This window comes from Eptesicus fuscus, chromosome 3 (genome assembly GCF_027574615.1).
Source record: "Eptesicus fuscus isolate TK198812 chromosome 3, DD_ASM_mEF_20220401, whole genome shotgun sequence".
Taxonomy (NCBI): domain Eukaryota; kingdom Metazoa; phylum Chordata; class Mammalia; order Chiroptera; family Vespertilionidae; genus Eptesicus; species Eptesicus fuscus.
The window spans coordinates 70,472,177-70,498,898 of record NC_072475.1 but is presented as its reverse complement, the minus strand read 5'-3'; the positions used below and the strand labels follow the sequence as shown (position 1 = coordinate 70,498,898).

General features: G+C 40.8%; 1 protein-coding gene and 1 long non-coding RNA gene across 2 annotated transcripts in view; both read left to right on the top strand.

The window, feature by feature from the left end:
- The window catches only part of LOC103290762 (T-cell receptor-associated transmembrane adapter 1), a 33,612-nt gene extending 31,870 nt beyond the window's left edge, over nt 1-1,742 (top strand). The window contains exon 6 of the mRNA XM_008146677.3: nt 1,485-1,742. Within this exon, the coding sequence (XP_008144899.2) occupies nt 1,485-1,742 (258 nt within the window). The remainder of the gene's footprint in view (nt 1-1,484) is intronic.
- A 9,963-nt stretch (nt 1,743-11,705) lies between these two features.
- Nucleotides 11,706-26,409, top strand: LOC129148596 (uncharacterized). Its single transcript, XR_008555592.1, has 3 exons — nt 11,706-11,818; nt 25,364-25,430; nt 26,237-26,409. It is a non-coding gene; the product is annotated as an uncharacterized LOC129148596 (long non-coding RNA).
- Nucleotides 26,410-26,722: the final 313 nt, after the last annotated feature.

Below are 26,722 nucleotides of genomic sequence, written 5' to 3'. Positions count from 1 at the left end.
AAAAATGAAAATAAATTCCTTCCCCTTTGAAAATCATATGTACTGTTCAGAACTTGTAATTTCAGCATCTCAATCTTCTATGAACTAGGAAGAGTTTATCAGGAAACCTAATAATATAATGAGTCCACAAGAATTCTCATATCCTAAACAATATGAAGGACACAGTGTGTGCTTGCTCCTCTCTCTTATCTTCATGTCAAAATCTCACATGAATCTCTCCTTTCCCTCCTAAGTCAGAAGCGTCCTCTCTTCTTTCCAAAGCCAACACTACTACTTATGATCTTGACCATTTCTCCCATTTATTTCCATATCTTGCACCTTAAATCATTTGTCTCCATTTTTCACTTTTTAAAAACTAATTATTACTATTTTACTATTTACCAATATACACAAATCACCCCAATATTTAAGAACAAAACTTGACTTCAGCTTGTTTAACTCCTAAATTGATTCTTACTTTTCTCTACTGTTTCCATTTCTTTCCAGAGATAAGCATTATTTTACCTCTGGCCGTATATTTTCTACCCATGCACTCAACTGAAATAACACTCTGGAAGTCACAGTGACTATGCCATGTACAGTTCGTGGTTCTTTCTCAGGATCACGGTTTTTGAACTCTGCAGCACTTGAAAAGGTTGACCAATTGTTGACCAGACTTATATTGTTGGGAATGATGTAAGTTATAAGTGCAGAAACCCAATTCAAACCACTTTAGCATAAGAGGAAAATCACTGGCTCACATGACAGGGAGCTGTAAGGGAATATTTGTTTTTGAGATGACTGAATAGAAGGGATCTCTTCGCTTCTCCTCCCTCCCTCTTTCCCTCTGTTACTGACTTCATGCTCTTCCATTACCACAGACTCTTCCCTTGAGGCTGGTCAAGCCTCTGGAAGACCCAGGTTTTCTTTTTCCCAACTTCAGGAAACAGCACGTTTTCTATTCCTGCATCTGTACATCAATCCTAAACGTGCTGCATAATCGGCTCTGCTGAAACCACATGCCTTCTATTGGACCAGTTTCTGTTGCCAGGGAGATGGATGGTTCCAGCCTAGGTCACATGCTTAGTCCTGTGCTGGGCTTGGGATACAGCACTGTAATCCAGACCAGGGAAGGGAGAGGAATTTCCCAAAGGAAAATGAAGAATTATCCAATTTGCCTGAAATACAGAGTTTATGCAGGGGAGTAATAGGAATCAATATTTAAAAGGTGGAGTAGTATCAAGCATGGAAAACCTTGAATATAAGGTTTAAATGAAATTCAAACCTTAGTCTATATGTCTCCAGAATTTCATTTTGGAGACATGACAGTAAAAATATGAAAGTTGTGCCTTAGGAAGGTAATTTGAATATAGCATATAAGCTAACTGGCAGCTAAAGCCCAGAAAACAAGTTTCTTGCTTTTCAGAGAACTTAGAAATTCCCAGAAGTCATCAAAGTGAAAGAATGGGCTAACAATGAAAAAATTAATATGCCTCTCTTTTTAGGCAATCGATGAATCACAGATGTTTTACGCCTCACTGAGTCACAATTGTGAGAGGAAGCTCAGAAAGCCCAGGCAGCAAAATATTTCTGTATTAGACAAGAATGAAGATGAGCTGTTACATGGAATGAACACCAGCCTTCCTGAGACTACCCTAGTATACAGTCTCCCACCCGCGCGCCAGGCAATAGAGGAAAACATTCACGATGATCCCGTTAGACTGTTTGGATTGATTCGTGCTAATAAAGAACCTGTGAATTAGCTGGATTATGATTCAGCTCTTACTGAAGAAGATTGTGAAAAACAACAACAAAAACACAAGATCCCTCTATGACACAGTGTGATCTGATCATTTGTTGGTGGGATGGTGGTTTACCTTCTTATCCAGAACTTACGTTCTTGCATACTGAATGGGATGTTATGAAAATTAGTTTTTTGATTTAGTTATTTGAATATGTCTAATAGTCAAATGTAAAATAAAATCAAGCTTACAAATTGAGCTTGATGGCAAAATCACAACTTCACCAACAATGCTTAATACTCAGTGAAATAAAACAAAAAAATATTTAAAGTATTAATATGTTCTGGAACACATTAGAAAAAGAATAAAAGTCCATTTTTAAAAACATTTCTCTTTTCTAACCAAGGTGAAACACCCCATAATTGAAAGAAATATTTTTATTTTATTGAATTTATTGGGGTAACACTGATTAATAAAATTATATTGGTTTCAGGTGAACAATTCTATACTATATCATCTGTATATTGCAGTGTGTGTGCAGGACCACAAGTCAAGTGTCCTTCCATCATCATTTATCCCCCTGTGCCCTGTTCTACTTCCCCCATTTCCTTCTGATAATCACAATACTATTGTCTAGGACGGTCCCAGTAGACTCTAGGTGATGAAGATTTTTGTTTGTTTGTTTGCTTAATCCCTTATCTTTTTCTCCCAGCCCCTTAACCCCCAAGCCCTCTGACAGCTGTCAGTCTGTTTTCTGTAACTCTGAGTCTGCTCCTATTTTGTTTGTTTGTTTATTTTGTTCATTATATTCCACATATAAGTGAAATCATATGGTATCTGACTTTCTCTGACTGGCTTATTTCACTTAGCCTAATACTCTCCAGCTTCATCCATGCTGTCACAAAAGGTAAGATTTCCCTTGTTTTTTTTCCATTGTGTAAATGTACCACAGCTTTTTTATCCACTCATCTACTGATGGGCACTTGGGCTGCTTCCAAATTATGGCTATCCTATCTAATAAAAGAGTAATATGCAAATTGACCATCACTCCAACACAAAAGATGGCTGCCCCCATGTGGACAAAGATGGCTGCCACAAGATGGCCAGCCAGAAAGAGCAGTTGGGGGTGATCAAGCCTACAGGGGAGGGCAGTTAGAGGTGATCAGGCCGGCAGGGGAGGGAAGTTAGGGGTGACCAGGCCGGCAGGGGAGAGCAGTTGGTGGGTGACCAGGCCTGCAGGGGAGGAAAGTTAGGGGTGACCAAGCCTGCAGGGAAGGGCAGTTAGGGGCATACAGGCTGGCAGGGGAGCAGTTAGGCATCAATCAGGCTGGCAGGGGAGTGGTTAGGGGGTGATCAGGCTGGCAGGCAGAAGTGGTTAGGGGCAATCAGGAAGGCAGGCAGGTGAGCAGTTGGAAGCCAGCAGTCCTGGATTGTGAGAGGGGTCCCAGATTGGAGAGTGTGCAGGCTGGGCTGAGGGACACACCCCCACCCCCGTGCACGAATTTCGTGCACCGGCCTCTAGTTGCAAATAATGCTGCAATTAATATGAGTTCATATATTCTGGCAAATCAGTGACTTGGGTTTCTTGGGATATATTTCCAGAAGTAAAATCGCTGGGTCATAAGGTAGAAGAAATTTCTGATTGAAAAGCATGGGAGGCATTTAAATACATTCCTAAGAGAGGTAGGGTACTCTTCATAAAAAGTGTTTTGTTCCAAATAAAAATATATTTGTTAGTTTTAAAAATTATTATAAAATTAATGCATGCTTCTGTAACAATAAACAAGTAGCAAAAAGAATTCAAAAATAGCCTTAGCCAGAAATAATCACTATGAGCAACTTCCTAAATATCCTTCTAAATATTTTTCTTGGGCATGCTCAGGTACATATATCAATTGTGGTGTTTTGTTTTTTTAAATAAAAAAGAGGAGTGATTACTGTATATAATTTATTTAAACTTTTTTTATTTAACAATACATTGTGGATTTATTTTCACTGTGATTTTTAACTACAGTTTTGAGTATGCAAAGCACAGAATTTATTCTTGTATTATTATACATTAATTATTGTATTTTTATAAGAACAACTATAAACCTACTTTTGCCCCACCTGTCTTATAATTTTAATTCTTGTATAGTAGCTCATTGATGACTACATCAGAATTTATTTAATTAATTTTTAAATATATTTAGCTAATTTCCAACTTCTGTTTTTTGCTTTTACAAGTACCAATGTGATGAGAAAGCATCTCCACACGTGTTTAGGTACTTATCTGACTTTTTGCATAGTAGGAAATGAGTTGCTGCTTTAAAAGGTATACATATAGTGAGTCTCTATAGAATATATTACTGAAAGGTCCACAGTTTGGTCAAAGTATGTGTTCAATTTCAATTCTGATAAATGGTTCTAACTATAAAAAATTATTAAAAATGTTTTTGTTATCATTTTACTGATGAAAAAGGCTGTACAGGCAGCTGTCAGACCCGCCCTCTAACCAGAGCTTAGTGCATGTTATTCATTCTGTCTTCTGTTCTTTATTGGGCTCCCACTGTAGGTTAGGCATGAAGTTAGATCCTGGTATACAGTGATGAGGGAACAGGCAGAGACCCTGTTCCCAGGGAACTTATAGGCCAGTAGAAAAGATGATTATCAGGTTAACAACAACAAAAATGTGTAGCTACTAGTACTGAAAAACACTATTAAGAAAACAGAAGAATGAGGAACAACAATGGGTGAAAAGGTGTCCCTGAAAAAGAAATTTTAATTCAGAGAACTGAGGAAGGAGAAGGAGTCATCCATGTAAAAAGAGAGGAAGGATGAGTATGTTGTTGTGTAAGAATTCTGTTCATATTTGGAAGTACCTACTTTTGTCAAGAACTATTTTCCATTATGAATCTGTATGAAGTTAAATAATTTAAAGTAAAATATTTGAAACTGTCCACAATGTCATAGGAAATCCAACACATAGTAATACCTAAGGGTGGAAGAAAATGAATCATATTTCTCTTCCAGAGAAGAACCAAAACACCACAAGCAATAAAATTACATAATTAACTAATATTTACATATTGACTTTAAGTTTTACTTTCAAATTAAAATAAAAGCTTTGTTGTCATATGTTTATACATATGAATATGATAGCAAAGCTTTTATTTTTCCCAATTTATCCATTTTTATTAATTATAGTAATTTCCTCAAAGAATCAGTTATTGATCACAGGATTTTTCTATTGTTTTTATATTTTGTTTAATTGACTTGTCCTCTAATCAATACACACACACACACTATAGTTCCATGAAAATAAAGTTTGATAGTATTTTTGACAGTTATTTTTTCCTATGACTATTTTATATCATTCGCTTACATTATTTACCTAGCCCTAAAGATATTTCAATTTTTGCTTTTGGTTTTTAACCTTTAAATTCCACTCAATAGCATTTTGAAATTTATGCATTATATATATATATATATATATATATATATATATATATAATGTCATCATATATATATATATATATACATATATATATATATATATAATGACATAATTGCGAAGGCTTTTAACTACAAATGCAAATTCTGTTATTCTGTTATTGATATAAGGCTATTCAAGTTATCTATTTCCTGTAGAATGAGCTTTAGTAGTTTATATCTTTCAAAGAGTGTGTCCCTCTCATCCATGTTGCAAAATTTATTGTCATAAAGTTGTTTAAAATATTTCCATATTATCCTTTGAAAATCTGTAGTGATTTCAAGTCTGTTTGATACTAGCAATTTGCTTTTATTTTTCCTGATCTATCTTTTTATCAATTATAGTGATTTCCTCAAAGAACCAGTTTTTCCTCTAATTAATGTTATATTCTTTTCTTCTGCTTATTGTGTTTCACGTGTTCTTCATTTATTTAGCTTTTTTAAAAATTTTTTTTAACTTCCTAGGGTAGAAGCTGAAGTCATTAGTATGAGACTTTTATTCTTCTCTAAAATAGTCATTTAGTTTCATAAATTTCCCTTTTTACAATATTGTTTTCCTTTAGCTGCATCCCACGCCAGATATATTGTGTTTTCCTTTTTGTTCACTTCTGTACTTTCAGTTTCCCTTTTGATTTCTTCTTTGACCTATGGGCTGTTTAGAAGTGTGCTAATTAGTTCTCAAATATTTGAGGATTCTTTTGGATCTCTTTCTTTATTGATTTCTAATTTAATTCCACTGTGGTAAAAAAAACCGTGACTTAAATCCTTTTAAATCTATTGAACATTCCTTTATTACCCAGAATATAGTTTTTATAGTTGAGTTATGGTGTGCACTTGAAAAGAATGCATACATTATTGTTGTTGGGTAGAATATTCTATACATTTCAATTAGGTCAATTTGGTTGGTAGAGCTTTTCAAATCTTCTATATTCCCATTGATTTTTGTCTATTTATTCTATTTATTAAGAAGGAAAATTTTAAAAGAGAAATGTTGAAATGCCTGCCTATAATTTTCCAAATAGACATTTATCTATTTCTCCATGCCATTTTATCAGTTTTTCTTTCATGTATTTGGAAATCCTATTACTAGCAGCATAAATGTTTAGAAGCAGTATGGTTGTTGTTGTTTTTTTATGAATTAATCCCTCATCACTAGAAAATAACCCTTCATCCTTGCTGGTATTATTTTCTATGAAATCTACTTTGTCTAATATTAATATTGTCATTCCAGTTCTCTTTAGATTAATCTTAGCATGACATATTCTTTTCTATATTTGTAAAACTTCTTTACATCTTTATATTTAAAATGCATTGTTTTGTTGTTGGAAGTATACAGTTGGACACAATTTAATCTGTTAGAGTCCTGCTTTTAAACTTGGTTAGACAAGACCAGAACAGGGTTTTGCCTCAGCAGTAGGCCAAGTGTAATTAGATTAAAAGCTGTTCTGCCGAAACCGGTTTGGCTCAGTGGATAGAGCGTTGGCCTGCGGACTCAAGGGTCCCAGGTTCGATTCCGGTCAAGGGCATGTACCTTGGTTGCGGGCACATCCCCAGTAGGGGGTGTGCAAGAGGCAGCTGATCGATGTTTCTCTCTCATCGATGTTTCTAACTCTCTATCCCTCCCTCTTCCTCTCTGTAAAAAATCAATAAAATATATTAAATTATGAGGTTTTCTACTATGCCTGTTGAAAACAGGTACAATTCCTGGTTTTGTAGGAACCACAGGCACTGTTTTATGTAATCTTTTCAGCTAGGGGCTTTGGTGGTTTTCTCACACACATACACTGATCAGTGTTCAGCTAAATACTCAGGGGCACTTTACAGATTCCCAGAGTATATGCAGCTCTCTCCTCTCTAGTACTCTGCCTACTTGGCTTCTCTTGACCTGTAGGTTGATCTTAGTTCAGGAGATTAGAGGGCAATACCTACACTCCCTTTACCTGCTCTAGAGCCTAGAAACTTTCTCCAGGCAGTAAGATAGGGCAATTCATCTAATCCGCCCCCATCTTTCAAGGATTATTGTCCTTAATTTCCTGATGTTCAATGTCTTGGGTACCATTGTCTCATATTTTTCTCTGGATTTAGTTGTTAAAGGAAAATTATATGTACACACACACACACACACACACACACACACACACACACACACACACTAGAGGCCCAGTGCACAAAATTCATGCATAGGGGTGTGTGTCCCTCAGACCAGCTTGCACCCTCTCCAATCTGGGACCCCTACCAGGATCGGGCCTAAATGGGCAGTCGGACATCCCTCTCACAATCCAGGACTGCTGGCTCCCAACTGCTCACCTGCCTGCCTTCCTGATTGCCCCTAACCGCTTCTGCCTGCCAGCCTGATCACCCCCTAACCACTCCGCTGCCAGCCTGATTGATGTCTAACTGCTCCCCTGCCAGCCCGTTTGCCCCTAACTGCCCTCCCCTGCAGGCCTGGTCACCCCTAACTGCCCTCCCCTGCAGGCCTGGTCCCCCGCAACTGCCCTTCCCTGTAGGCTTGATCACCCCCAACTGCCCTCCCTTGCAGGCCTGGTCCCTCCCAACTGCCCTCCCCTACTTACCATCCTGTGGTGGCCATCTTGTGTCCACATGGGGGCAGCCATTTTGTGTGTTGGAGTGATGGTCAATTTGCATATTACTCTTTTATTAGATAGAATACCCAAGTGAGAGAATAAATGCAAGATGTTATTCCATCTTGACCAGAAGCAGAACTCTAAGCCCCTCATTAAACTTAGAATAATCGTACAATATATTTTAGTATACATTAGTGTAATTCAGTGAGCTAAATAGTACCCTCTGAATTGTAATTAATAAGTATATTAGTTACTGATCATCTTGCAATGATTGAGAATATATATATATATATATTTGCATGCCCTGGCCAGTTGTTCAGTGGTTAGAGCATCAGCCTGTGCACCAAAGGGTCACTGCTTTGATTCCCAGTCAAGGACACATATCTGGGTTTCTGGTTCTCATCCTGCTTGGGGCACATATGGAGGCAACCCATCTATGTGTCTGTCTCACATAGATGTTTTTTTCTCTCTCTTTCACCCTCTTCCTACCTCCTCTCTCTGAAAAACAATGGAAAAATATCTTCAGGTGAGGTTAAAAAAATAAGCACAAGAAAATACATATACTTCACCTGTGGCAATTTTCAGAGTTTATGACCCAAAAGTAGTCTACACTAATAAAAAAGAAACATGCAAATTAACCATCACTTCGCTACACCCACCAGCCAATCAGGAGCAGGTATGCAAATTAACCCAACTAAGATGGCGGTGGCCACAGAGCTGGAGCGAGCAGGAGGCTTGTGTTGCCCCCGGTGATGGAGGAAGCCAAGCTTCCCGTCCATCCTGGCCGACCCTGGCCTTCATTCAAGGCTACAAAGTTTCAATTATAGAAGATAAATAAATCCCAGATACCTGCTTCCAGCCAGCCCTGGCCTCTCAAGGAGGTGCTGGAAAAAAAAGAAAAGAAATAAAGGAAGGGCTGGAAGCTTGGGTCACCAGGGGGTGTGGCCAGCCTGAAAACGGCCATCAGCCCCTCACCCAGGCTTGCCAGGCACCCCAGTAGGACCCCTCCCCACCCTGAAGGGGCTGTGGCCAGCCTGAAAACAGCCATCAGCCCCTCACCCAGGCTGGTCACACCCCCATGGGGTGAGAGTTCCTGCTGGAGGGCTTGGCCAGCCTGAAAATGGCTCTGAGCCCCTCCCCCAGGCTGGCCACCACCCCAGTGGGGCCCCTGCCCTGATCCGGGACACCCTCCAGGGAAAACCAGCTGGGCCCCATCCGTGCACCATGCCTCTGGATATACTAAAAAAGGGTAATATGCTAATTAGACTGGGAGACCTTCCAGGAGACCTTCCGGATGTTCTTCTGGACAAAGCCATGGTGGCAGAGCCAAGGTAGAGACAGTAAGAAGCCAGGATTGGATGGCAGTTGTGGGTGATCTGGCTGATGGGGGGTGGGGCCGTTGGGGGTAAGCAGACCAGCAGGGGGGCCAGTTGGGGGCAAGCAGGCCATCAGTGGGGATCAGTTGGAGGTGATCAGGACAGCAGGGGGGGGGCAGTTTGGAGTGAGCAGGCCAGCTGGGAGGCAGTTGGGGATGAGCACATTAGCACGGGGGGCAGATGGGGGTGATCAGGCTGGTGGGGGGCATTTGGGGGTGAGCAGGCTGGCAGCAGGGGGCAGTTGGGGGCAAGCAGGTAAGCAGGCAGAATGGTTAGGGTCAATCAGACAGGCAGGTAGGCAGGTGAGCGGTTGGGAGCCAGCAGTCCCGGATTGCGAGAAGGATGTCCGACTGCCAGTTCAGGCCTGATCCCTGTAAACTGGCAGTAGGATATCCTTCGAGGGGTCCCAGATTGGAGAGGGTGCAGGCCAGGCTGAAAGACAACCCCCTCCCCCCGCCCCTGTGCATGAATTTCATGCACCGGGCCACTAGTATTATTATAAACATTTACATTTCAACTGGGAAATAAAGAGAAATTTTTAACTAGGGAACAAATAGATTTCAAAGTCTTGAGCTTTTCACTGAGAATATCTTAAGATCCCCCAAATTTCAACTCAAATCTCAAGAAAAGGAGCAATACATCATTTCTGTGTGATATTAAAAACCTTATTTCTGGAACAGTAAAGGTAGTGTGATTAGTTTGAAATATACTTTAAATCTCTCTCTGAAATTCTGCCTTTACTTTTTATACAGAATATGCAATTTATATTAAGACACTAAAAACAGGAAACAAAAATTTAGAGAAGAAAGAACACAAAACAGAGGTGCACTCCTAATGCTGCTTGCCACTCTTTTAACCTGTTCCGAGGGAAAACATACTACACACTTGCAGCTCCCACTACCTAAGAAGTGACAGCTGGCCAGAACGGAAGTGAGTGCCTGAATCAAGACAGTTGATTCATCTTCTGAACCAATCTACATACAGGAGACAGAACAGTGAGCAGTGGGAACAGAGCTGAAAGGATGCCATAGACAGAATCAAGGTCTTGGGAAGCAAGGCACAATTACAAGGGGCAGAAACTGAGGGTAAGCAGAGGAAATAGTTGGTAGAGAATGGAGTTCAAGACTTCATAACTAATCAGACTAATCTGATAACTATCATAACAATGACAAATGGGGTCAATTAACAAATCTTCTACTTTACAAATCCAAGCCAGCCTTACAGATTGAATATTTTGAACACCGGAAGAGTCTCCCACACCACAAAATCTTTACTACACAAGTACTGATAGATTCTGAGATGCTACATATAGTAAAAAAGATTAATTTTTGAATTAAACAATACTGAGTTTCTTTAGTCTTTCTTCAAGAACTGAGAGAGGAAAAAAATTATTAAGCCAACTGGAGCAAATCCTCCAATTTCCATTCTCCCATTCTTCCTTAGTAGAGAATCTTGATTTTTAATGAGTGTCCTCGAGGTCTTAATGCTTTCAGCTTGACAAACTTTAGACAAATTTCTTTGACTATAGGCCTCTCACCTTCCTTTCCTAGGGTATTTACCTAAAATACATGTAATTGCAAATTATTTCTTTATCCTCCCCTCCCCTTCTTTTCTCAAGGGCCTGAGAACCATCAAGAAAAAAGAAATTAAATCCACAATGAGGTCTCATCACATAGCTATCAGAATGGCTAAAATAAGAATGACAACACCAATGCTGGTGTGGATGTGAGGAAGCTGAATCACCTATGCAGTGCTGCTGATACTGAAATGGTATAGCCACCATGGAACACAGTTTGACAGTTTCTTAAAACAAAACAAAACATAACACAGATGTACCAGATTGCCTAGCAATTCCAGACCAGGGCATTTAAAGCCACAGAAGGGAAAACTTACGTAGATACAAAACACTGTACACAAATGTTCATAGCTGTCTGATCTGTAGTAGCCCCAAACTACACACAACTCAAAAATCTTTCTACAGGTGAATAGTTAAACTGTGATACATTTCTATCATGGGCCTTCAAGGTGATAGAGAATAAACTTCTGATCCCTGCAACAATGCAGATGCACCTCCTATTATGCTGAGTGTAAAGAGCCAATTCAAAATGGCTTTGAACTGTAAGATCCAATGTAAATAACATTTGTGAAAGGGCAAAATGGTAGGAACAGAGAAAAAAAATCAGTGGTTGTCAGGAATGAGAAAGGTGGACAAAGAGGGAGGGACGTGCGTGTAGCTGTAGAAAGGGACACAAGGATCCTGTGGGGCTGATGGTGACTCTACCTACAGTTGAGAGAGGTATTACCACTGGGGTAAACTCAGTAAAGTGTGGATGGAATATCTATTTTATGTCTTACAAGTGCAAGTGAATATAGAGTTTCCTCAGAATCAAACAATTAATTAAAAATCAAGATGGAGGATGACCCAGGGAAACAAGTCAGACAGTTGGTGAGGTATGGCATGAGCCTTAGAACCTTGACATCATGATGCCTGGTGTTCTAGAAGACTGTGGAACCCTCTGCCTTCCTGGCATACTTGACAGTTTTCTGCCAAGTCCTGGAGGCACACTAATTTTTCAGTGCCAAAAAGTGAAGAAAGAAGGATGTTTTCGTCAATCAGAAAGCACTGGGGGCTTGTAGATGGCTTTCCAAGGATTCGCTGTAGAAGGTAGTCTTTGAAAATACTACTTTTGATCATGGAAATGGACTGGGAGTAATGGGAAGTGTTCTGTTTTGTTTCCTCTAAAACATATGGGCTAATTCCTAACTTCAGCAGTGATTTCATGAAAAGCTACTTTATTCAATGCCGCTAACCACAAAGAGCAGGCTTTACTTGTTCAGGGATGTGGGAGGTGGGGGCACTTTTTTGGGTCTCAGAGAGAATTTTCTGTAGATCTATGAAAATAACTGTCCTATCATTAAAGAATTTTCATGTTCCATTCAATATTGTTGCTTTACCTATTATGACCAGCAAGTCCTGTTAGAGTTAATCATCGCTCACCCCAATCATAACTAAGTGCTTTCTTGTGTTTAAAAACTTTTAGAAGTTTCTAGTATTATTTGATGATCTTTGAGAATTTTTGTCCAGTTTTCACCATTGATTACATAAGACTGAGGTCAATTTTCCAAAATCCTCAATAATCTAAATTTTTACATTAACATGAAACCAAATAATAATTACCTCTTCAAACATCTCTGTCTTATTAGACTACATTAGGCCACAAACTGCTCTGTTTTGTTTTGGTTTGGCCTTCCTGTAATACTCCCTGCCATTAGCCTCTTAGTTCTCCCCTCCCAACAGCTCTCTCTGATCCAGTTTCCTGCTGTCTCCTTTCCCACCTCTAATAGCTGGCAGTTCCCAGGACATGTCCTGGAAGTAGGTCTCCATCTACATCAGCTCCCTAAGTGACCTCCTCTCTCAATAGCTGTCTACAACTCAGTTACTCCTGGGTTTGAGCTATGGAGCTCTGTGTGAAGGATTGAGACTCATTTTTAGTTTTGTGCCAACTTTGACCTTTAGCATTAAATCTTAGCATATGTTTGACCACTGACTGGCTGTTCTGTGGCATTTGCTGTGATGCAGGAGAAGCCCTTCTGCTGAGGTCGAGCACCATACAACATCTGAGGAGGCCAATATTGAATATAGTACACCTGATGGTGCCAATATTGAATAATTTACACCACCTGAGGACACTGGGCACACTCTGCTGATGCACATCCCAGTGGTGCTCAGAACAGGCAGGAGGAGGAAGATGCGGCACCTCTTCCTGTTCAGCGATTTGTTGCTTATATCTAATACCAAGTAGGTCTACACTGCACACTCTCCCTATTGCCATAGTTATATTTTGACTAACCCTCACTGTAAAAGCATATTTGTTTCATGGCCACCACTGGAATTTTAGCTGTAACTGTTCCCTGTATCAGGGGAGCCACAGGAAATTTTGTATATGTCTCTCTTTGATCTCATTTGATCTTTGGTGATTCCACAAGTGGTTTCTGAATAGCAGAGAGTTCCAGATGTGTGCCCACATGGCCTGGGCATCCTTCATAGGTTCATGGGGCCTGTGGCTATTTAAGTTCACGATCACCTGAGTATTGAAGTTGTGAATTAACCAAGAGCTATTTTGATCTCCATGTCAGAGATCAAAGGCAGATTAGGCAGAAATGCTAATAAAGCAATTTTACTGCTCACAGAGTTGATCACCTTCTGATTTACCATTGTTAATTGCTCAGTACGTCCATTAACACATCTTGGCCACTGGTCTGGGATGGATAAATGAATTGATTTATTATTAAGTTGAGTCAGTAAAATAAAAGTTTTCATTGTAGCCAGGATCTAAGAGAAAATGGTATGAACAAAAACTTAAGAAAGGAAATTTAAAATAACCTATACCTTAACCTTTTGCACTCAGATGTCGAGTGTGACTCGACATGGTTAGCATCAGTAGCAGCTCTTTTTATACTCTTTGAATGTATCAATAATTTGAAATATAAAAAAATCCAAATAAATAAGTTTATATGAAAAGAAACTCTAGTTTTTTATTCTACTGCCACACTTTGTAAAATCTGGGGTATTTAAAATATTAAATCCCGAGTAAAATAAAGGAATCGAGAAAAAAGCAAGCAAGGGCAAAGGGTTAAAGACTAGAAAATCTTTTTACAAGTTAAAATTGAAAATGTATTTGAAATCTCTCCAATCTACCCATTTATTTTTTAGTTTTCCTCTATTAACAAAAAGATTGAATAAATATTTTATACATCTTGCAACTTTGAGTCTCTCAAATATTTTTATAGTAAGAAATATAGTAAAATAATAAATTAATACTAATAGATATAAAGATAACACAATATGACAATACCTAATAAAGGACAAATATCCTATCTAATAAAAGAGTAATATGCAAATTGACTGTCACTCCAACACACAAGATGGCTGCCCCCGTGTGGTCAAAGATGGCTGTACCCATGTGGACACAAGATGGCCGCCACAAGATGGCCAGCAGGGGAGGGCAGTAGGGAGGGACCAGGCCTGCAAGGGAGGGCAGTTAAGGGTGACGGGGTCAACAGGGGAGGGCAGTTGGGCGGACCAGGCCTGCTAGGGAGGGCAGTTAGGGGTGACCCTGGCCTGCAGGGGAGGGCAGTTAGGGGTGACCAGGCCTACAGAGGAGAGCAGTTGGGGGGCACCAGGACTGCAGGAGAGGGCAATCCTGGCTAGCAAGCTAGTGGCAATCGGGCTAGCAGGGGAGCAGTTAGGCATCGATCAGGCTGGCAGGGGAATGGTTATGGGGTGATCAGGCTGGCAGACAGAAGAGGTTAGGGGCAATCAGGAAGGCAGGCAGGTGAACGGCTGGGAGCCAGCAGTCCTGGATTGTGAGAGGGATGTCCGACTGGGATCGGGCCTAAACAGGCAGTCAGACATCCCTCTAGGAGTCCCAGATTGGAGAGGGTGCAGGCTGAGTTGAGGGACCAACCCCCCTCCCCGCCCATGTTCGAATTTTGTGCACCAGGCCTCTAGTAATGATAATAAATAGTTCTTTTATAATAGTCTAAACTATAAGTATGGTCCATACCCAATATTCAACATACAGAAAAATGGCTATTTGCTGCCATTGATGAAGTTAGTTCAGGGCCTTGCTGAGCCAGGCTTCCCACTCCCTTCTGGCCTGCATAATTTCATATGGGTACTTCCTTGTAGGTAATTAACTGTTTTTCTCTTGCTGCTTTTAAGATTCTCTCTTTGTCTTTTACCCTTGGCATTTTAATTATGATGTGTCTTAGTGTGGTCCTCTTTTGATTCCTCTTGTTTGGGGTTCTCTGTGCTTCCTGGACTTACAAGTCTATTTCTTTCACCAGGTAGGGGAATTTTTCTGTCATTATTTCTTCCAATAGGTTTTCAATATCTTGCTCTCTCTCTTCTTCTGGCACCCCATAATTCAGATATTGATATGCTTGAAATTGTGCCAGAGGCTCCTTTCACTATCTTCATATTTTTGGATTCTTTTTTCTTTTTGCTTTTATAATTGGGTGTTTTTTGCTTCCTTGTATTTCAAATATTTGAACTGATTCTTGGGATCCTCTAGTCTACTGTTGAATATCTGTATATTATTCTTTATTTCAGTCAGTGTAAGCTTAATTTCTGACTGGTCCTTTCCATGTTTTTTTTTTTTTTTTTTTTTGCATTCTCACTAAGATCCTTGAAGGTCTCACTAAGTTCCTCGGAGGTTTCATCAGGTTTCTTGGAGGTTTTTAGAAGATTCTTGAGTAACCTTATAAATGTGGTTTTGAACTTTATGTCCAGTAGTTTGCTTTCCTCCATTTCTTTCATTTATGACATGTTTCTTTGTCTCCACATTTTGGCTGCTTTCCTGTGTTGATAGAGTGGCCTTGTGTGCTAGGTGTTCTATAGGGCCCAGTGGCTCAGCCTCCCCAATCACCTAAGGTGGACACTCTTGGTGCACTCCTTTGTGGGCTGTGTGCACAGTCTTGTAGTTAAGCCTTGATTGCTGTTGGTATCACCTGGAGGAATTGACCTCCAGGCCAATTGGCTATGAGGACCAGCTGTCTCTACAATGGAAGGACTGGTGTACAGGAGACACCCTTATGGTATGGGATCCCTTGTCACGTCCTGCGTGTTCCAGGGTTCCCGTTCAGGTTTGGTTTCTGGAGAAGGCCACAATCAAAATGAAAAGAAGCTAGAAAAGAATCAATTTGGGTAAATGGGGGGCCAGGCAGGAGCCCACCTCTAGTGGGAGGACTACTCACTGCTCTGGCCTTTGCCATCCCTTTTATTGGGGTTCTGAGATACACCCATATCCTTTAGGCAGGAAATTCCAATAATAGACAATCAGCAAAAATTTACATATGATTAACAGGTGAGAGTTGCTTTAACTACCAATGTCTCAACTAAACAATGAGTGAATGGCTCTGACCATTCAGAGCGATTAAGGTTTACCAGCCTTCCGGATTCCCTTTTCACATTTAACTTCCAATGTCTCAATGTTTGGTTTCCGGCATTACGGGGCAGGACTTGATTCAGCAGGGCTTTGGTGCTCACTGAGTCTGCCCCTAGATTTTTTCACTTATGGATGTTAAGAGTTGTAATCCAGTATGGTCTCACACTGACCATAGGTAAACTGGCTCTTGGATCTCAAAGGAGGTGCAAAGTCAACCACTGCCTGAGGCCTCCCAGCAGGAGCTACAGAGACATCTGCAGATTCCTCCTCTTTGTATGGGGTTTGGAAGTGCCTAGAAGAGGCCCAGCTGTGAAGCAAGGCAGGCTGCTGCTGTCGGGCCTTGGGCCTTCTTTTGGAAGCTCTGGGCTCTCTGACTCAGCTGCAGTTTGACAGGTTTTAAGGTGAGAAAGGACAGGCCATTCATATGCAAAAGCCGCTGAGCACACCATGGGTGGGGTTGTAAGATGGGGTCTCGGGGAATCACCAAGGGCGAAGCAAACAGCAATGGCTGCCAGTCAACCCTGCACAGGAGAGGTCCCCGTGTCTTCGTGTCCTGAGCCCCCGCGCAGGAACAATGATCACTGAGGACACCTTTGAGTGAAAGCTGCCCTCGAGTTCTGGCTCGATGCCAGACAGTCCAGTTTCTCTCTGTATGAGTCTGGGTCCCCAGAGTCTTGCCTGGAACTGGAGTTCAGTGCAATCGGGAGCTTAGTATCTCCCTCCCGATTGAAAAACAACAACAGCGCACCAGGTTGCCAGCCAGTTCCATGCGCCTCCGCACCTCTGCACATCCTACCAGTCTCAATGAGCTCTTTTCTTTCCTTCTAGTTGTAGAACTTCCACCCAGCCAGCTTTCCCATGGTTCTGGATGATAGTTGTTTTGTCTTTTAGTTGTAGTTTTGATGTGGTTGTGAGAGGCAGCAAGTACAAGTGTTTACCTATGCTGCTATCTTGGTTCTCTCTGCGACTGTACATTTAAAGAAATACTAAAAAGCTTATTAAAAAATATGTATTTACCTCATTCTGTGCATGTCTTCTTTTTGGTAACATATTTTCTAAAGATTATCAGTTACATTTGCTTGAGGTCTTCTTCATGTTGCAGGTGAAGGGAGAGAAATAGAGAAAGTCTTTGAAAAAAAAGTTTTTCCAAAATGTCTTTGTCTAACGATGGGGAAATGTGGGGGCATGGTTCACATATGTTATATTGGTATAAGCACTGTGTGGAGATGAACAGGATGTGCAACCAGGCCTGCACCCAGTGCTTTGCTTCTCACTGTTGTTCCTCTTCTGCTGCCTAGCAGAGGAACCAGAAGCCTGGTCCATGTCCATGTGCAGGGGAGCTAGGTGGGCATCCCACTGTCCTGAAGAAGTGGGTCCTGAAATGGGGATGGAGGCAGCAAGAGCAGTATTGCTGGAAAAACTTGGATGGTTTCTCCATAGGTTCAAAGTAGAATTAATATATGGCCCAGCAATGCCACCTCCAGGCATATACTCAAAAGAAATGGAACAAACGAAATTTTATCCACAAATGTTCACAGATCATTGTCCATTACAACCAAAGAAAGTGGAAACATGTCAGTGCTGACATGTACACATAAGGAACTGTTGGACATTGAAATTGGGTCTCAAAAGAACTGTTGGCCCAGAAAGAAAATCACTACAGACCGATTCATTTGCCTGTCACCATAACCATTATTGCTTGTCTCATTTTCGGTTCTTATAAGTGTATTTCTAATAGCACATGATCTCACTCATCTAGGGGAAATAATGAACAACATAGACTGATGAACAAGAACAGACCCAGAAACAAGGAGGCATGGATCAGACTGTCGGGCCTCGGGGGGAGGGTAGGGAAGGGTGGGGATAAAGGGAGAGATCAACCAAAGGACTTGTGTGCAGACATATGAGCCCAACCAGCGGTTAAGGACAACAGGGGGAGGGACATGTGTGGGGAGGGGGGTGGGATGGAAATGGGGGGACGAGGACAAATATGTGATACCTTAATCAATAAAAAAATAAAAATAAAAAAATAAAAAAATAAAAAAAAAGAAAGTGGAAACAACCCACATATTTGTCAACTGATGGCTGGATAAACAAAATGTGTGATAAGATCTGGGCAGGGAGGGGTGGGGGGAATTAGGAGTGACCACTTAAGGGATACAAGGTTTGCTTTGAGGTAATGAAAATATTCTAGAACTAGATAGTATGATGGTTGCACAACATACAGAATGTACTAAAAGTCACTAATGATACAATTTATGCTATCTGTAATTTACAGCAATGGAAATGTTAGTAAATGGTAAATCTGTGCTTGTTGAGCTTTAAAATATTTTCCCCTTTGGGTATTAAAATCTGCAGGACTTTAACAAATAAAATATTAATCTTTACTAATTGAGCAATAGGGAGATTGATCTTTATCAGAGGATCATAGTAATGAAGAATAAATTTTCTAGGAAATAATTTAACCTTTTGCACTTGGATGTCGAGTGTGACTAGACACAGTTAGCGTCGGTAGCAGGAATCGAGAAAAAAGCAAGCGAGTGCAAAGGGTTAATACATCAAAAGCTGATATATGTATAAAGAAATAAAATATTCTGGGTTTTTTTCTTCTAAAACTACGTTTTGGTTTCTAAGTAGAGTGGGTTCCATCCAAATGCCAAATTTCTGAAGTATGATTTCATCTGGATAATAATGGTCTTTATGTTTGACTAGCACTTGCAGATGCAGGAGTACTCTGAGATGAAAATGACCCCATTTCAGCTCTGGAAACTGAAGCTCAGAGTAGATAGGTGACTTGCCCAGGACCACCCAGCCTGCATCACCTAGTTGAAATTAAGTGTTTAGACTTCAAATCAACTTCTCTCACTCTCTAACATTCACTTCCCATCCCTGTGACACTGCCTGAGAAACAGCAGGGTCCATGGACAGTCCTTATGAGGAGGGGACAGCTTATACCCACATCCACATGGCTATGGTCTGATAGCTGGTATCCTTATCCTATCTAATAATAGACAAATATGCAAATTGACCATACCTCTGACACACCCACAAGCCATGCCCACCATCCAATCAGAGTGAGTATGCAAATTAACCCAAATCAAGATGGCTACAGCCACAGAGAGCAAGGTTTCCTAGGTAACAGAGAAAGCCAAGCTTTCTGCCTGCCCTTTCCAGGCCTAAGCCTCCACTCAAGCTACAAAGTTTCAATTATAGAAGGTAAACAAATTCAAACAAATGGCGGCAGAATGGAGCTTGAGAGAGCAGGCCAGGGTTGCCACTGGCAACAGGGGAAGCAAAGCTTTCTGCACACCCTGGCTGGGCCCACCCGCTTAAGGCAACAAAGTTTCAATTATAACCCCAACACAAATGGCTGCTGGCCTTGGAGGGAGCCCCAGGCTTGGCTCCGTTCCAGGCTACAAAGTTTCAATTGTAGAAGGAAAATAAATTCCAGATACCAGGGCCTCCACTTGGGTTGCCAGAGGGCATGGCTGGCCTGCAAACCAACACAGGCCCCTCGCTCAGGCCACCCCACACCCCAAGGGAACCCCCACCTGATCCGGGACACCCTTCAGGGCAAACCAGCTGGCTCCCACCCATGCACCAGGCCTCTATCCTATCTAATAAAAAAGTAATATGCAGATTGATCATCACTGCAACACACAATATAGCTGCCCCCAGGTGGTCAAAGATCCTGCCCCCATGAGGACACAAGATGGCCAGCACGAGAGGGCAGTTGGGAGGCACCCGGCCTGCAAGGGAGGGCAGTTGAGAGGGACCAAGCCTGTGTTATGCCCAAAGTTCAGGGTCCCCAATAATCAACCACCAGGGAGCCTTTTCTCCGATGCAAAAGCAAAGAGTCTTTATTCAAACCCTGGTTTGGCTCCCGGCCTCTTTCTGGCATAGCAGTGAGACCAAAGAGAGCGAACCCCGGGAGAGCAGTAGGTTATATAGGGTTGGTCATTTGGGTGGGCTTAGGGAAGTGACGTGGGTTACAGAGATTGCCTAATTTGGACTGAGTCTACTTCTCTGCATTCCTATTGGCAGGTTTATGCAACTGTTACATTCTCGCGGTTTTCTAAGAAAAAGGAGTCATATACATAGTTACACAGGATAGAGGGTACAGTACATTTTGTGCTGTCCTTCTCTGCCCTTTCACCTGCAAGGGAGGGCAGTTGGAGGTGATCAACCCTGCAGGAGAGGGCAGTTAGGGGTGACCAAGCTGGCAGAGGAGGGAAGTTGGGGGCAAACAGGCTGGCAGCAGAGTGGTTAGGGGGTGATCAGGCTGGCAGGCAGAAGCGGTTAGGGGCAATCAGGAAGGCAGGCAGGCAAGCAGTTGGGAGCCAGCAGTCCTGGATTGTGAGAGGGATGTCCCATATTGGAGAGGGTCCAGGCTGGGCTGAGGGACAACCCCCCTCCGTGCACGAATTTCGTGTACTGGGCCTCTAGTCTGAAATAAAAGTCTTAATGTTAGTTTACGTATTTTATGTAGTTTAATTTTTTCTCCCCTTTTTAAAATAGCAGTTCTTCAGAACTAAAGGAAAAATGGCTCTCACTCCTTCAAAGGTACTTTGTCTGTGTACTTATTTTAAATCTTTAACCCCTGATAAAATAATGCACATCTCTGCAGAGCAGTGCCCGCCCCCCTTCCCCCCCACACACACACACATTCTCCCTGTTCTCAGTTGAAATCCTTAGACTACCAGTATTCTCACAGCACTGCTTGTTTGGATTGGCCCTGCAATAAAGAGCTCTCACTGACATGCCAGTTCCCTTATTTCTGAGGTAATTCTGTTGTTCACTCTTATGTTCCCTTCTCCCAAACCTATGGCTTAGAGCTAACATTATTGAGAAACCATACATTAAATTTCCTCAAGGGCAGATCACACTACTGAGTGATTCTCACAGCTACTGTTGCTTTCTGCCCTCGAAACCAAGAAAATGCTCGCCCTCCAATCTAGGCAGGAAAGCTTTGAGCACTGGGTTTGCTGTCCAGGCCTCCCATGACAAAGGCAACCTTTTAATTTTGGGTCATGTCTTATTTTCCTGAAATAGTTTTGCATATTTTCTTTAAACTCATATTTTTATTGCTGAGTCTATTTATGTGATTTTTAAAATTGCCAAGTATATTGAAAATATTAGTCACATAGATTACTTTGAAATTAAGCTAAGAGCTAATTCATCCTGTGTTTGGGTTGATATTGAATTTGATTAGGTACGTCAAAGAGAAGGACCAATTGAAAAGCCTTCCCATCAACATCATCACTGAGGACATCAAGAACTGTGCACCTGTAAGTGTCATCAAGACCAAAAATGAAATCCAAGTTCCTAATTTAGGTAGAATGAAAGAGAAAGAGAGCGGGAAAGGTGGGGGGTGGCAGAGGCTTGGAAGGGAAAAAAGAGAGAATATTTAAATGTACTATGTAGAAAAATGTATTTTCTAAATACATGTCTGTCTTTGTATATATAAAACATAAAGCCCAGCCAATAGGGATAAGAAGAACCCATGATATCTACAATTCTTAAGCATGGAAAGTATATTCATCTTAATAGTCTGCACTGTTTCTCTGGATCCTTCTAATAGGAACAATAGTGGTTTGTAATAAAGTGATTTCACAAGCAGAGACTCCCTACTGGAATTAAACATTTTTTTCCAATAAATAAGGCAGTGGTTATTATTGTCTGAAAAGAAGAATTTTTTACTTTACTAAAGATTTCATGGGAGAGTTTTTAAATTGTATCAAAAGGTTTTTAAAATAATAAAAAAAATAACAAAAGCATTCATGATGTCTAATTAAATCCCAGTGTTTGAGTCCTCCTACACATTCGCAAAGGAAGCCCCTCATCCCTGAGGCTGGGTCCTCTGAGCCCCACTCTTGGATTCTGAAACACTTTTTTATAATACTTGAGGCTATGAAGTAGCATAGTTTAAAATCAATGAAATTAAGATGTTGTTTTTTTTAAATCTTATTATAAAACAACTTTTATGCCCACCTGTCTTATCAAGCAATTGATCCATAAGAAGAAAAGAATAAGGAAAGGGCAAGTAGTGAATTATACAAGGTTTTCATTTAACTTTGTTTTTACTCCCAGGTTTAAAGGCTGTGAGTAACCATTCTGCTGTCTGTCTTCTGTAAGCCCTGCTTATCAAAGAGCACAGCCTCCCTGCCTGATAATATTAGCAAGCCTATGTGCATGGTAAATGTTCTTGGTCCCATATTGTCTTATTTTAAAGTGTCTTTTGGAATTCAGAGAGTTTGGTAGCTAGAATCTTATTAATATGTTTTAGGTAATTTTCTATAATTGTCTTCCTGTTTTTATGGAGCAGGTTCTCACGGTGAGGTGTGGTAGAAAATATTATAAATAACCTATTCACTGGAGGACATGGAAGTGGAACTTGAAATTTCTAACATTTTTAGTCTTGTGGCCTAGTCTTTTGGCTTTATTGAATTTGCTCCACAGAATTCAATAATGAATCTCTTAGTAACCATACTGCCTGCCACAAAGAAGGCACTCACTAAGCAGCAGGTTGAAAAAGGTCTCTTCTTGCCAGTTCCAATTCTGATTTTACTGAAACTGAGTATGTAATTGCAAAGACATGGAGCCTTGCTATAAACTCCTGAAGAGAGAGGTGTGAGGGCCAACCCACGTGCCTGTGCTTCAGGCTCAGTTAATCTGTCTCTTCATAAGCTGTTACATAGTCTGTGTCCCAGAAATCTGTTTAGGAAATCATGTTGTAATGGAATGCTTTCTACCAGCTACATGTTACAGAAAGATGTGACAATACGTTATGATGATTGATCATCGCTCCCCATTGCTTTGTGGTCACCTGAGAGCAAGCTTTGCCTTAGAATATGTTAACAAATTGATGATAATTATTTACTTACCTACTTAAAATATTCATTTTATAGCAAATTTTCACATTTCTTTTTTACAGTCTCTAACTATTACAGTGACAAATTCAGTCACAGCAAATGACATTATCAACCAGTCACTACTAATGCTAGGAATAAGTGTAAGTCACCTGTGCACTATTTTTAGTTAAACACAAACTTGGATTCTTGAAATTTTGTGTGTGTGTGTGTGTGTGTGTGTGTGTGTGTGTTGATAATACATTTCCTCCTTAAGACTGATTTTTACAGATATCTAGGTCATATCATGTCCCACCAAATTTAAAAATTGATGGCAGCAAAGCTGTATTATTAGCCTGTAAATAGGTGCTATCCTTATAGTCCCTTTTAAATTGTATGTGAATTGAAAGTTGTAGCATAAAGAAATTTAGCTATAATTTTAGAATGTTAATAATAACGTGTATTTTCATTATATATATATATTGTACAATTTTCATATGATTCCAACTCAGAGGTACTAACAACGTCTATTAGACAGTTCTTTCTGTATTTCCTCTCCTGACACCTCCCTTGTTATCTCCCCAGGCCTCAATGTCAGTATGATGAATCCTAAATGCAATGTTTTATTGTAAATTTTGATATAAAGGCCTACTGGCTAGACACTACATCTCCCAGTGCAGATCCTGAGAATTTGATGACTAATGTCTCTTGTGAATCTTTATAAGAGACAGGTTCTGAATAAGACCTGGCACCTGGGGACACGGGGGTTCACATTGCTTTTACTTGAAGTATCTACGTACCTCTTTATATTTTGGTGGTGCAGCTGTGAACAGTTGAAATAGTTTTGGTGGAAGAGGTGGGTGTGGTTTAAGAGGAGATTGCATAAGGAAAAAGAGAGGGAGGTGACATGCAGATGGACGGACCTGCAGGAATCATTCTCTAGCACTGCTCCTTCTACAGACTCCTGACTCATGGACAATGCCTTGCTGTTGTGACATGGTGTGATCATAACATTTGTATTTAAGGTCTGTCTCACCAATGGTATATAGAGGCCCTTAAAATGTCAGGGCAATCAGAATTTGGCAGAAGACCATCAGTGATTGACGTGTTAGTGGAATTGAATAATACATAAAAAATGAAATAGAATTCACCTGTACTGAATGGTGCACCCCTCTGCATTGATTTCTAACCTACATGACATGCATGCCCTGAGTAAGAACTAAACCTTGGAAGACAGTGACTGCTTTCGGGGAAGCGATAAGGGAGATTGATTCATGATTGAGCTCATTTTATGTCAAATTTGTGACTCCTTTGCTTAAAGTAATCAATCTAACCAGATCAGAAAAATGCTGTTTTAATGAAGAAGTAGGGTTATTGGATTGTACACATATACCATATGAATGGACACAACACACTCTTTCCAAACCCTACCTTGAAAGAAAAGAGTCTTATGAGCTCCCACTTGTTTTTTGCAATATGTTTTTGAGCTGAATTTGGTGTATGTGTGTGTGTGGGGGGGGGATTGCTTCTGGGACCCTCCTTCATACGGACAGAGCCATGATACTTTACCAGGAATCAAGGCAAGCATAGTACCCATCACTAGCAACTAACTCCATGTCAAACATTTCTTTGCTTTGTCCTTGCTTAGGGAATTCATGAAAATAACTCATCAGTCTTTATAATCCAGACCTGATTGTTTCAAGTGGGATTTCCAATGTTACAATTTCCAGCATGACAATTCTGTTAGGAGTAACTGTTTTCTGTGCTAACCAATACACTAGGTTATAGGACTGGTCGGTCCCTTTTCTCCCTGGAATGGGGTCATTTGCAGCAAGGCCAGTGGGTTGACTACACTTTGCCATTATCTGAAAGCATCCTGGGCAACCCTGGACTTTTGTCCAATATTGCTGAGCTCATGATGCCTTTCAAGTTTGACTTTGTTCAGAAACAGTCGTGGCAGTGTGTGTGGCCCTCTGAACAACATGCCTGTCTGGGCAGGCACATCAAAGGCAAAGCCCAACCTTTTCCAAGAGGTCTGGAAACAGCAGAAAGCAGAGTTCTTGAGACTGGACTTTTTTTCCTTTATGAAGGACCATAACTGTGATTTCTTATGCCATGGACCACCCAGGAATTAAGGGGCTGACTGCATTGTGGTTCATAGATCCCCATCCGACCAAAAGGGACAAGGCAAGAGTCAATCTGGAATGGTATATCGGAGGCTGTGAAGGGACAAGGGCTTAGGCAACTCAACTCTGTTAATTCAAAAATGTAGGCAGCCCCATGGGCCAAATAGCATTTCCACTGATGCCGTTTCTTTCTCTTTTTGGAAACAGAGGAATGCTAAGAAAATGTGTTCTTCATGTACCTACTGTCAATGATTTGCTGTGACACATAGTTCTTTTTGTCTCCAAGGGCTCTGAGAGAGATTACCAGCTGTGGGTCAGCTCTGGAAAGGATGAGGCCCCATACCCACTCATTGGTGAGTGTCAGGAAATCTCTAAGTCGAGTTCACTGGGTTCAAAATTCTAACTCTGAAGTTTCAAAATAATAGTTTGAGCCTAAGCTTAAATGCTCTGAAGAGGGGAGATCTCATGCAATCTTTGTACATTCAGTTAATAAATAATTACAAAATACTTATTCTGTCACAGACACTGATAGCATCTATTCATTCAGCAATTCATAGACTAATTAGAGAAAGAATTGGGAATTTTTAGTCTCTAAATTTTTACTTGACAGAGCTGTCTTGAAAAGCATCTCTGTCCGTCTGTATATATGAAGGTGACATTGATTGGAATTTTCCCCCCATACTTTTATTTTTTATAACCCACTTTTGAATTCCTCTGTTCCATTTCCTAACTACTATGTAGCCTGTCTTTGATGAGAATCTTCTAATTCCCATCCTGCTTCTGAATCCAAGTACAAATATCATTTAACACCTGATTTGTGCTCAGAACTGTTCAGCATCATAGAGAAAACCAGACCTCAGGTCTTCACTGACTGAAGCGCCTGTACTGTGCTATTTCTCACGCTGAGTTTTCCGGCATTGTTCTTGAGGTCACTGATACATTACACCTCTTCTAAAGTAGTTGTTGGCACAGTTTAGCTTAAAATATAACGAGAAGTGTTGGGCCAACAAGACTGTTTGGTGTGGCTAAAGGAAATACAGGGATTAAAAGAAGGTCAAGGCCAGGATCGTAGCACACCCTGTACTACAGTGCTGGTGATAATGATGACTTCTGTGAGAAACCTGAGACCATCCCCTCTTGCATGCATTCTCCTTTTGAGGTCACCTGGAAATCCTACACGACCAAATGTTTTCTGTGAAGTGTATATTCCCAGTGTGGGAACACAGGGAGTCACCAGTTACATAGCTGAGGACAACCTCCCTGCAGCCACTTCATGGTATTTTCTTTGTTTTTCATCTTTGATGAAATCTTTGTAAAAATCGATGGCAATAATGTGAGAAGAATCAAATAAATACAAATATTTATATTAACAAAATGTGTTACTATAGAGAAAAGAATGTAGAGGATAACTTTTAGGCTTAGGAAAGCCTCCTGCAACAAGTCTGGCTCTAAAAAATCCTACCAACCCCTTAAGCACCAATTCTGAGTGGATATTTCAACTGCTCTCAATTCTCAGTTGCACAGTAACTCCTGGCTATCCTGGAGATTTGCCTGCACCTTACTGCTCTCATGGAAGTGGCTTTTACCTTAAAAGGTGGGAGTTGTTGTGAGTCCTGCTCTGAACAGAACCCTGACATGGCTCCAT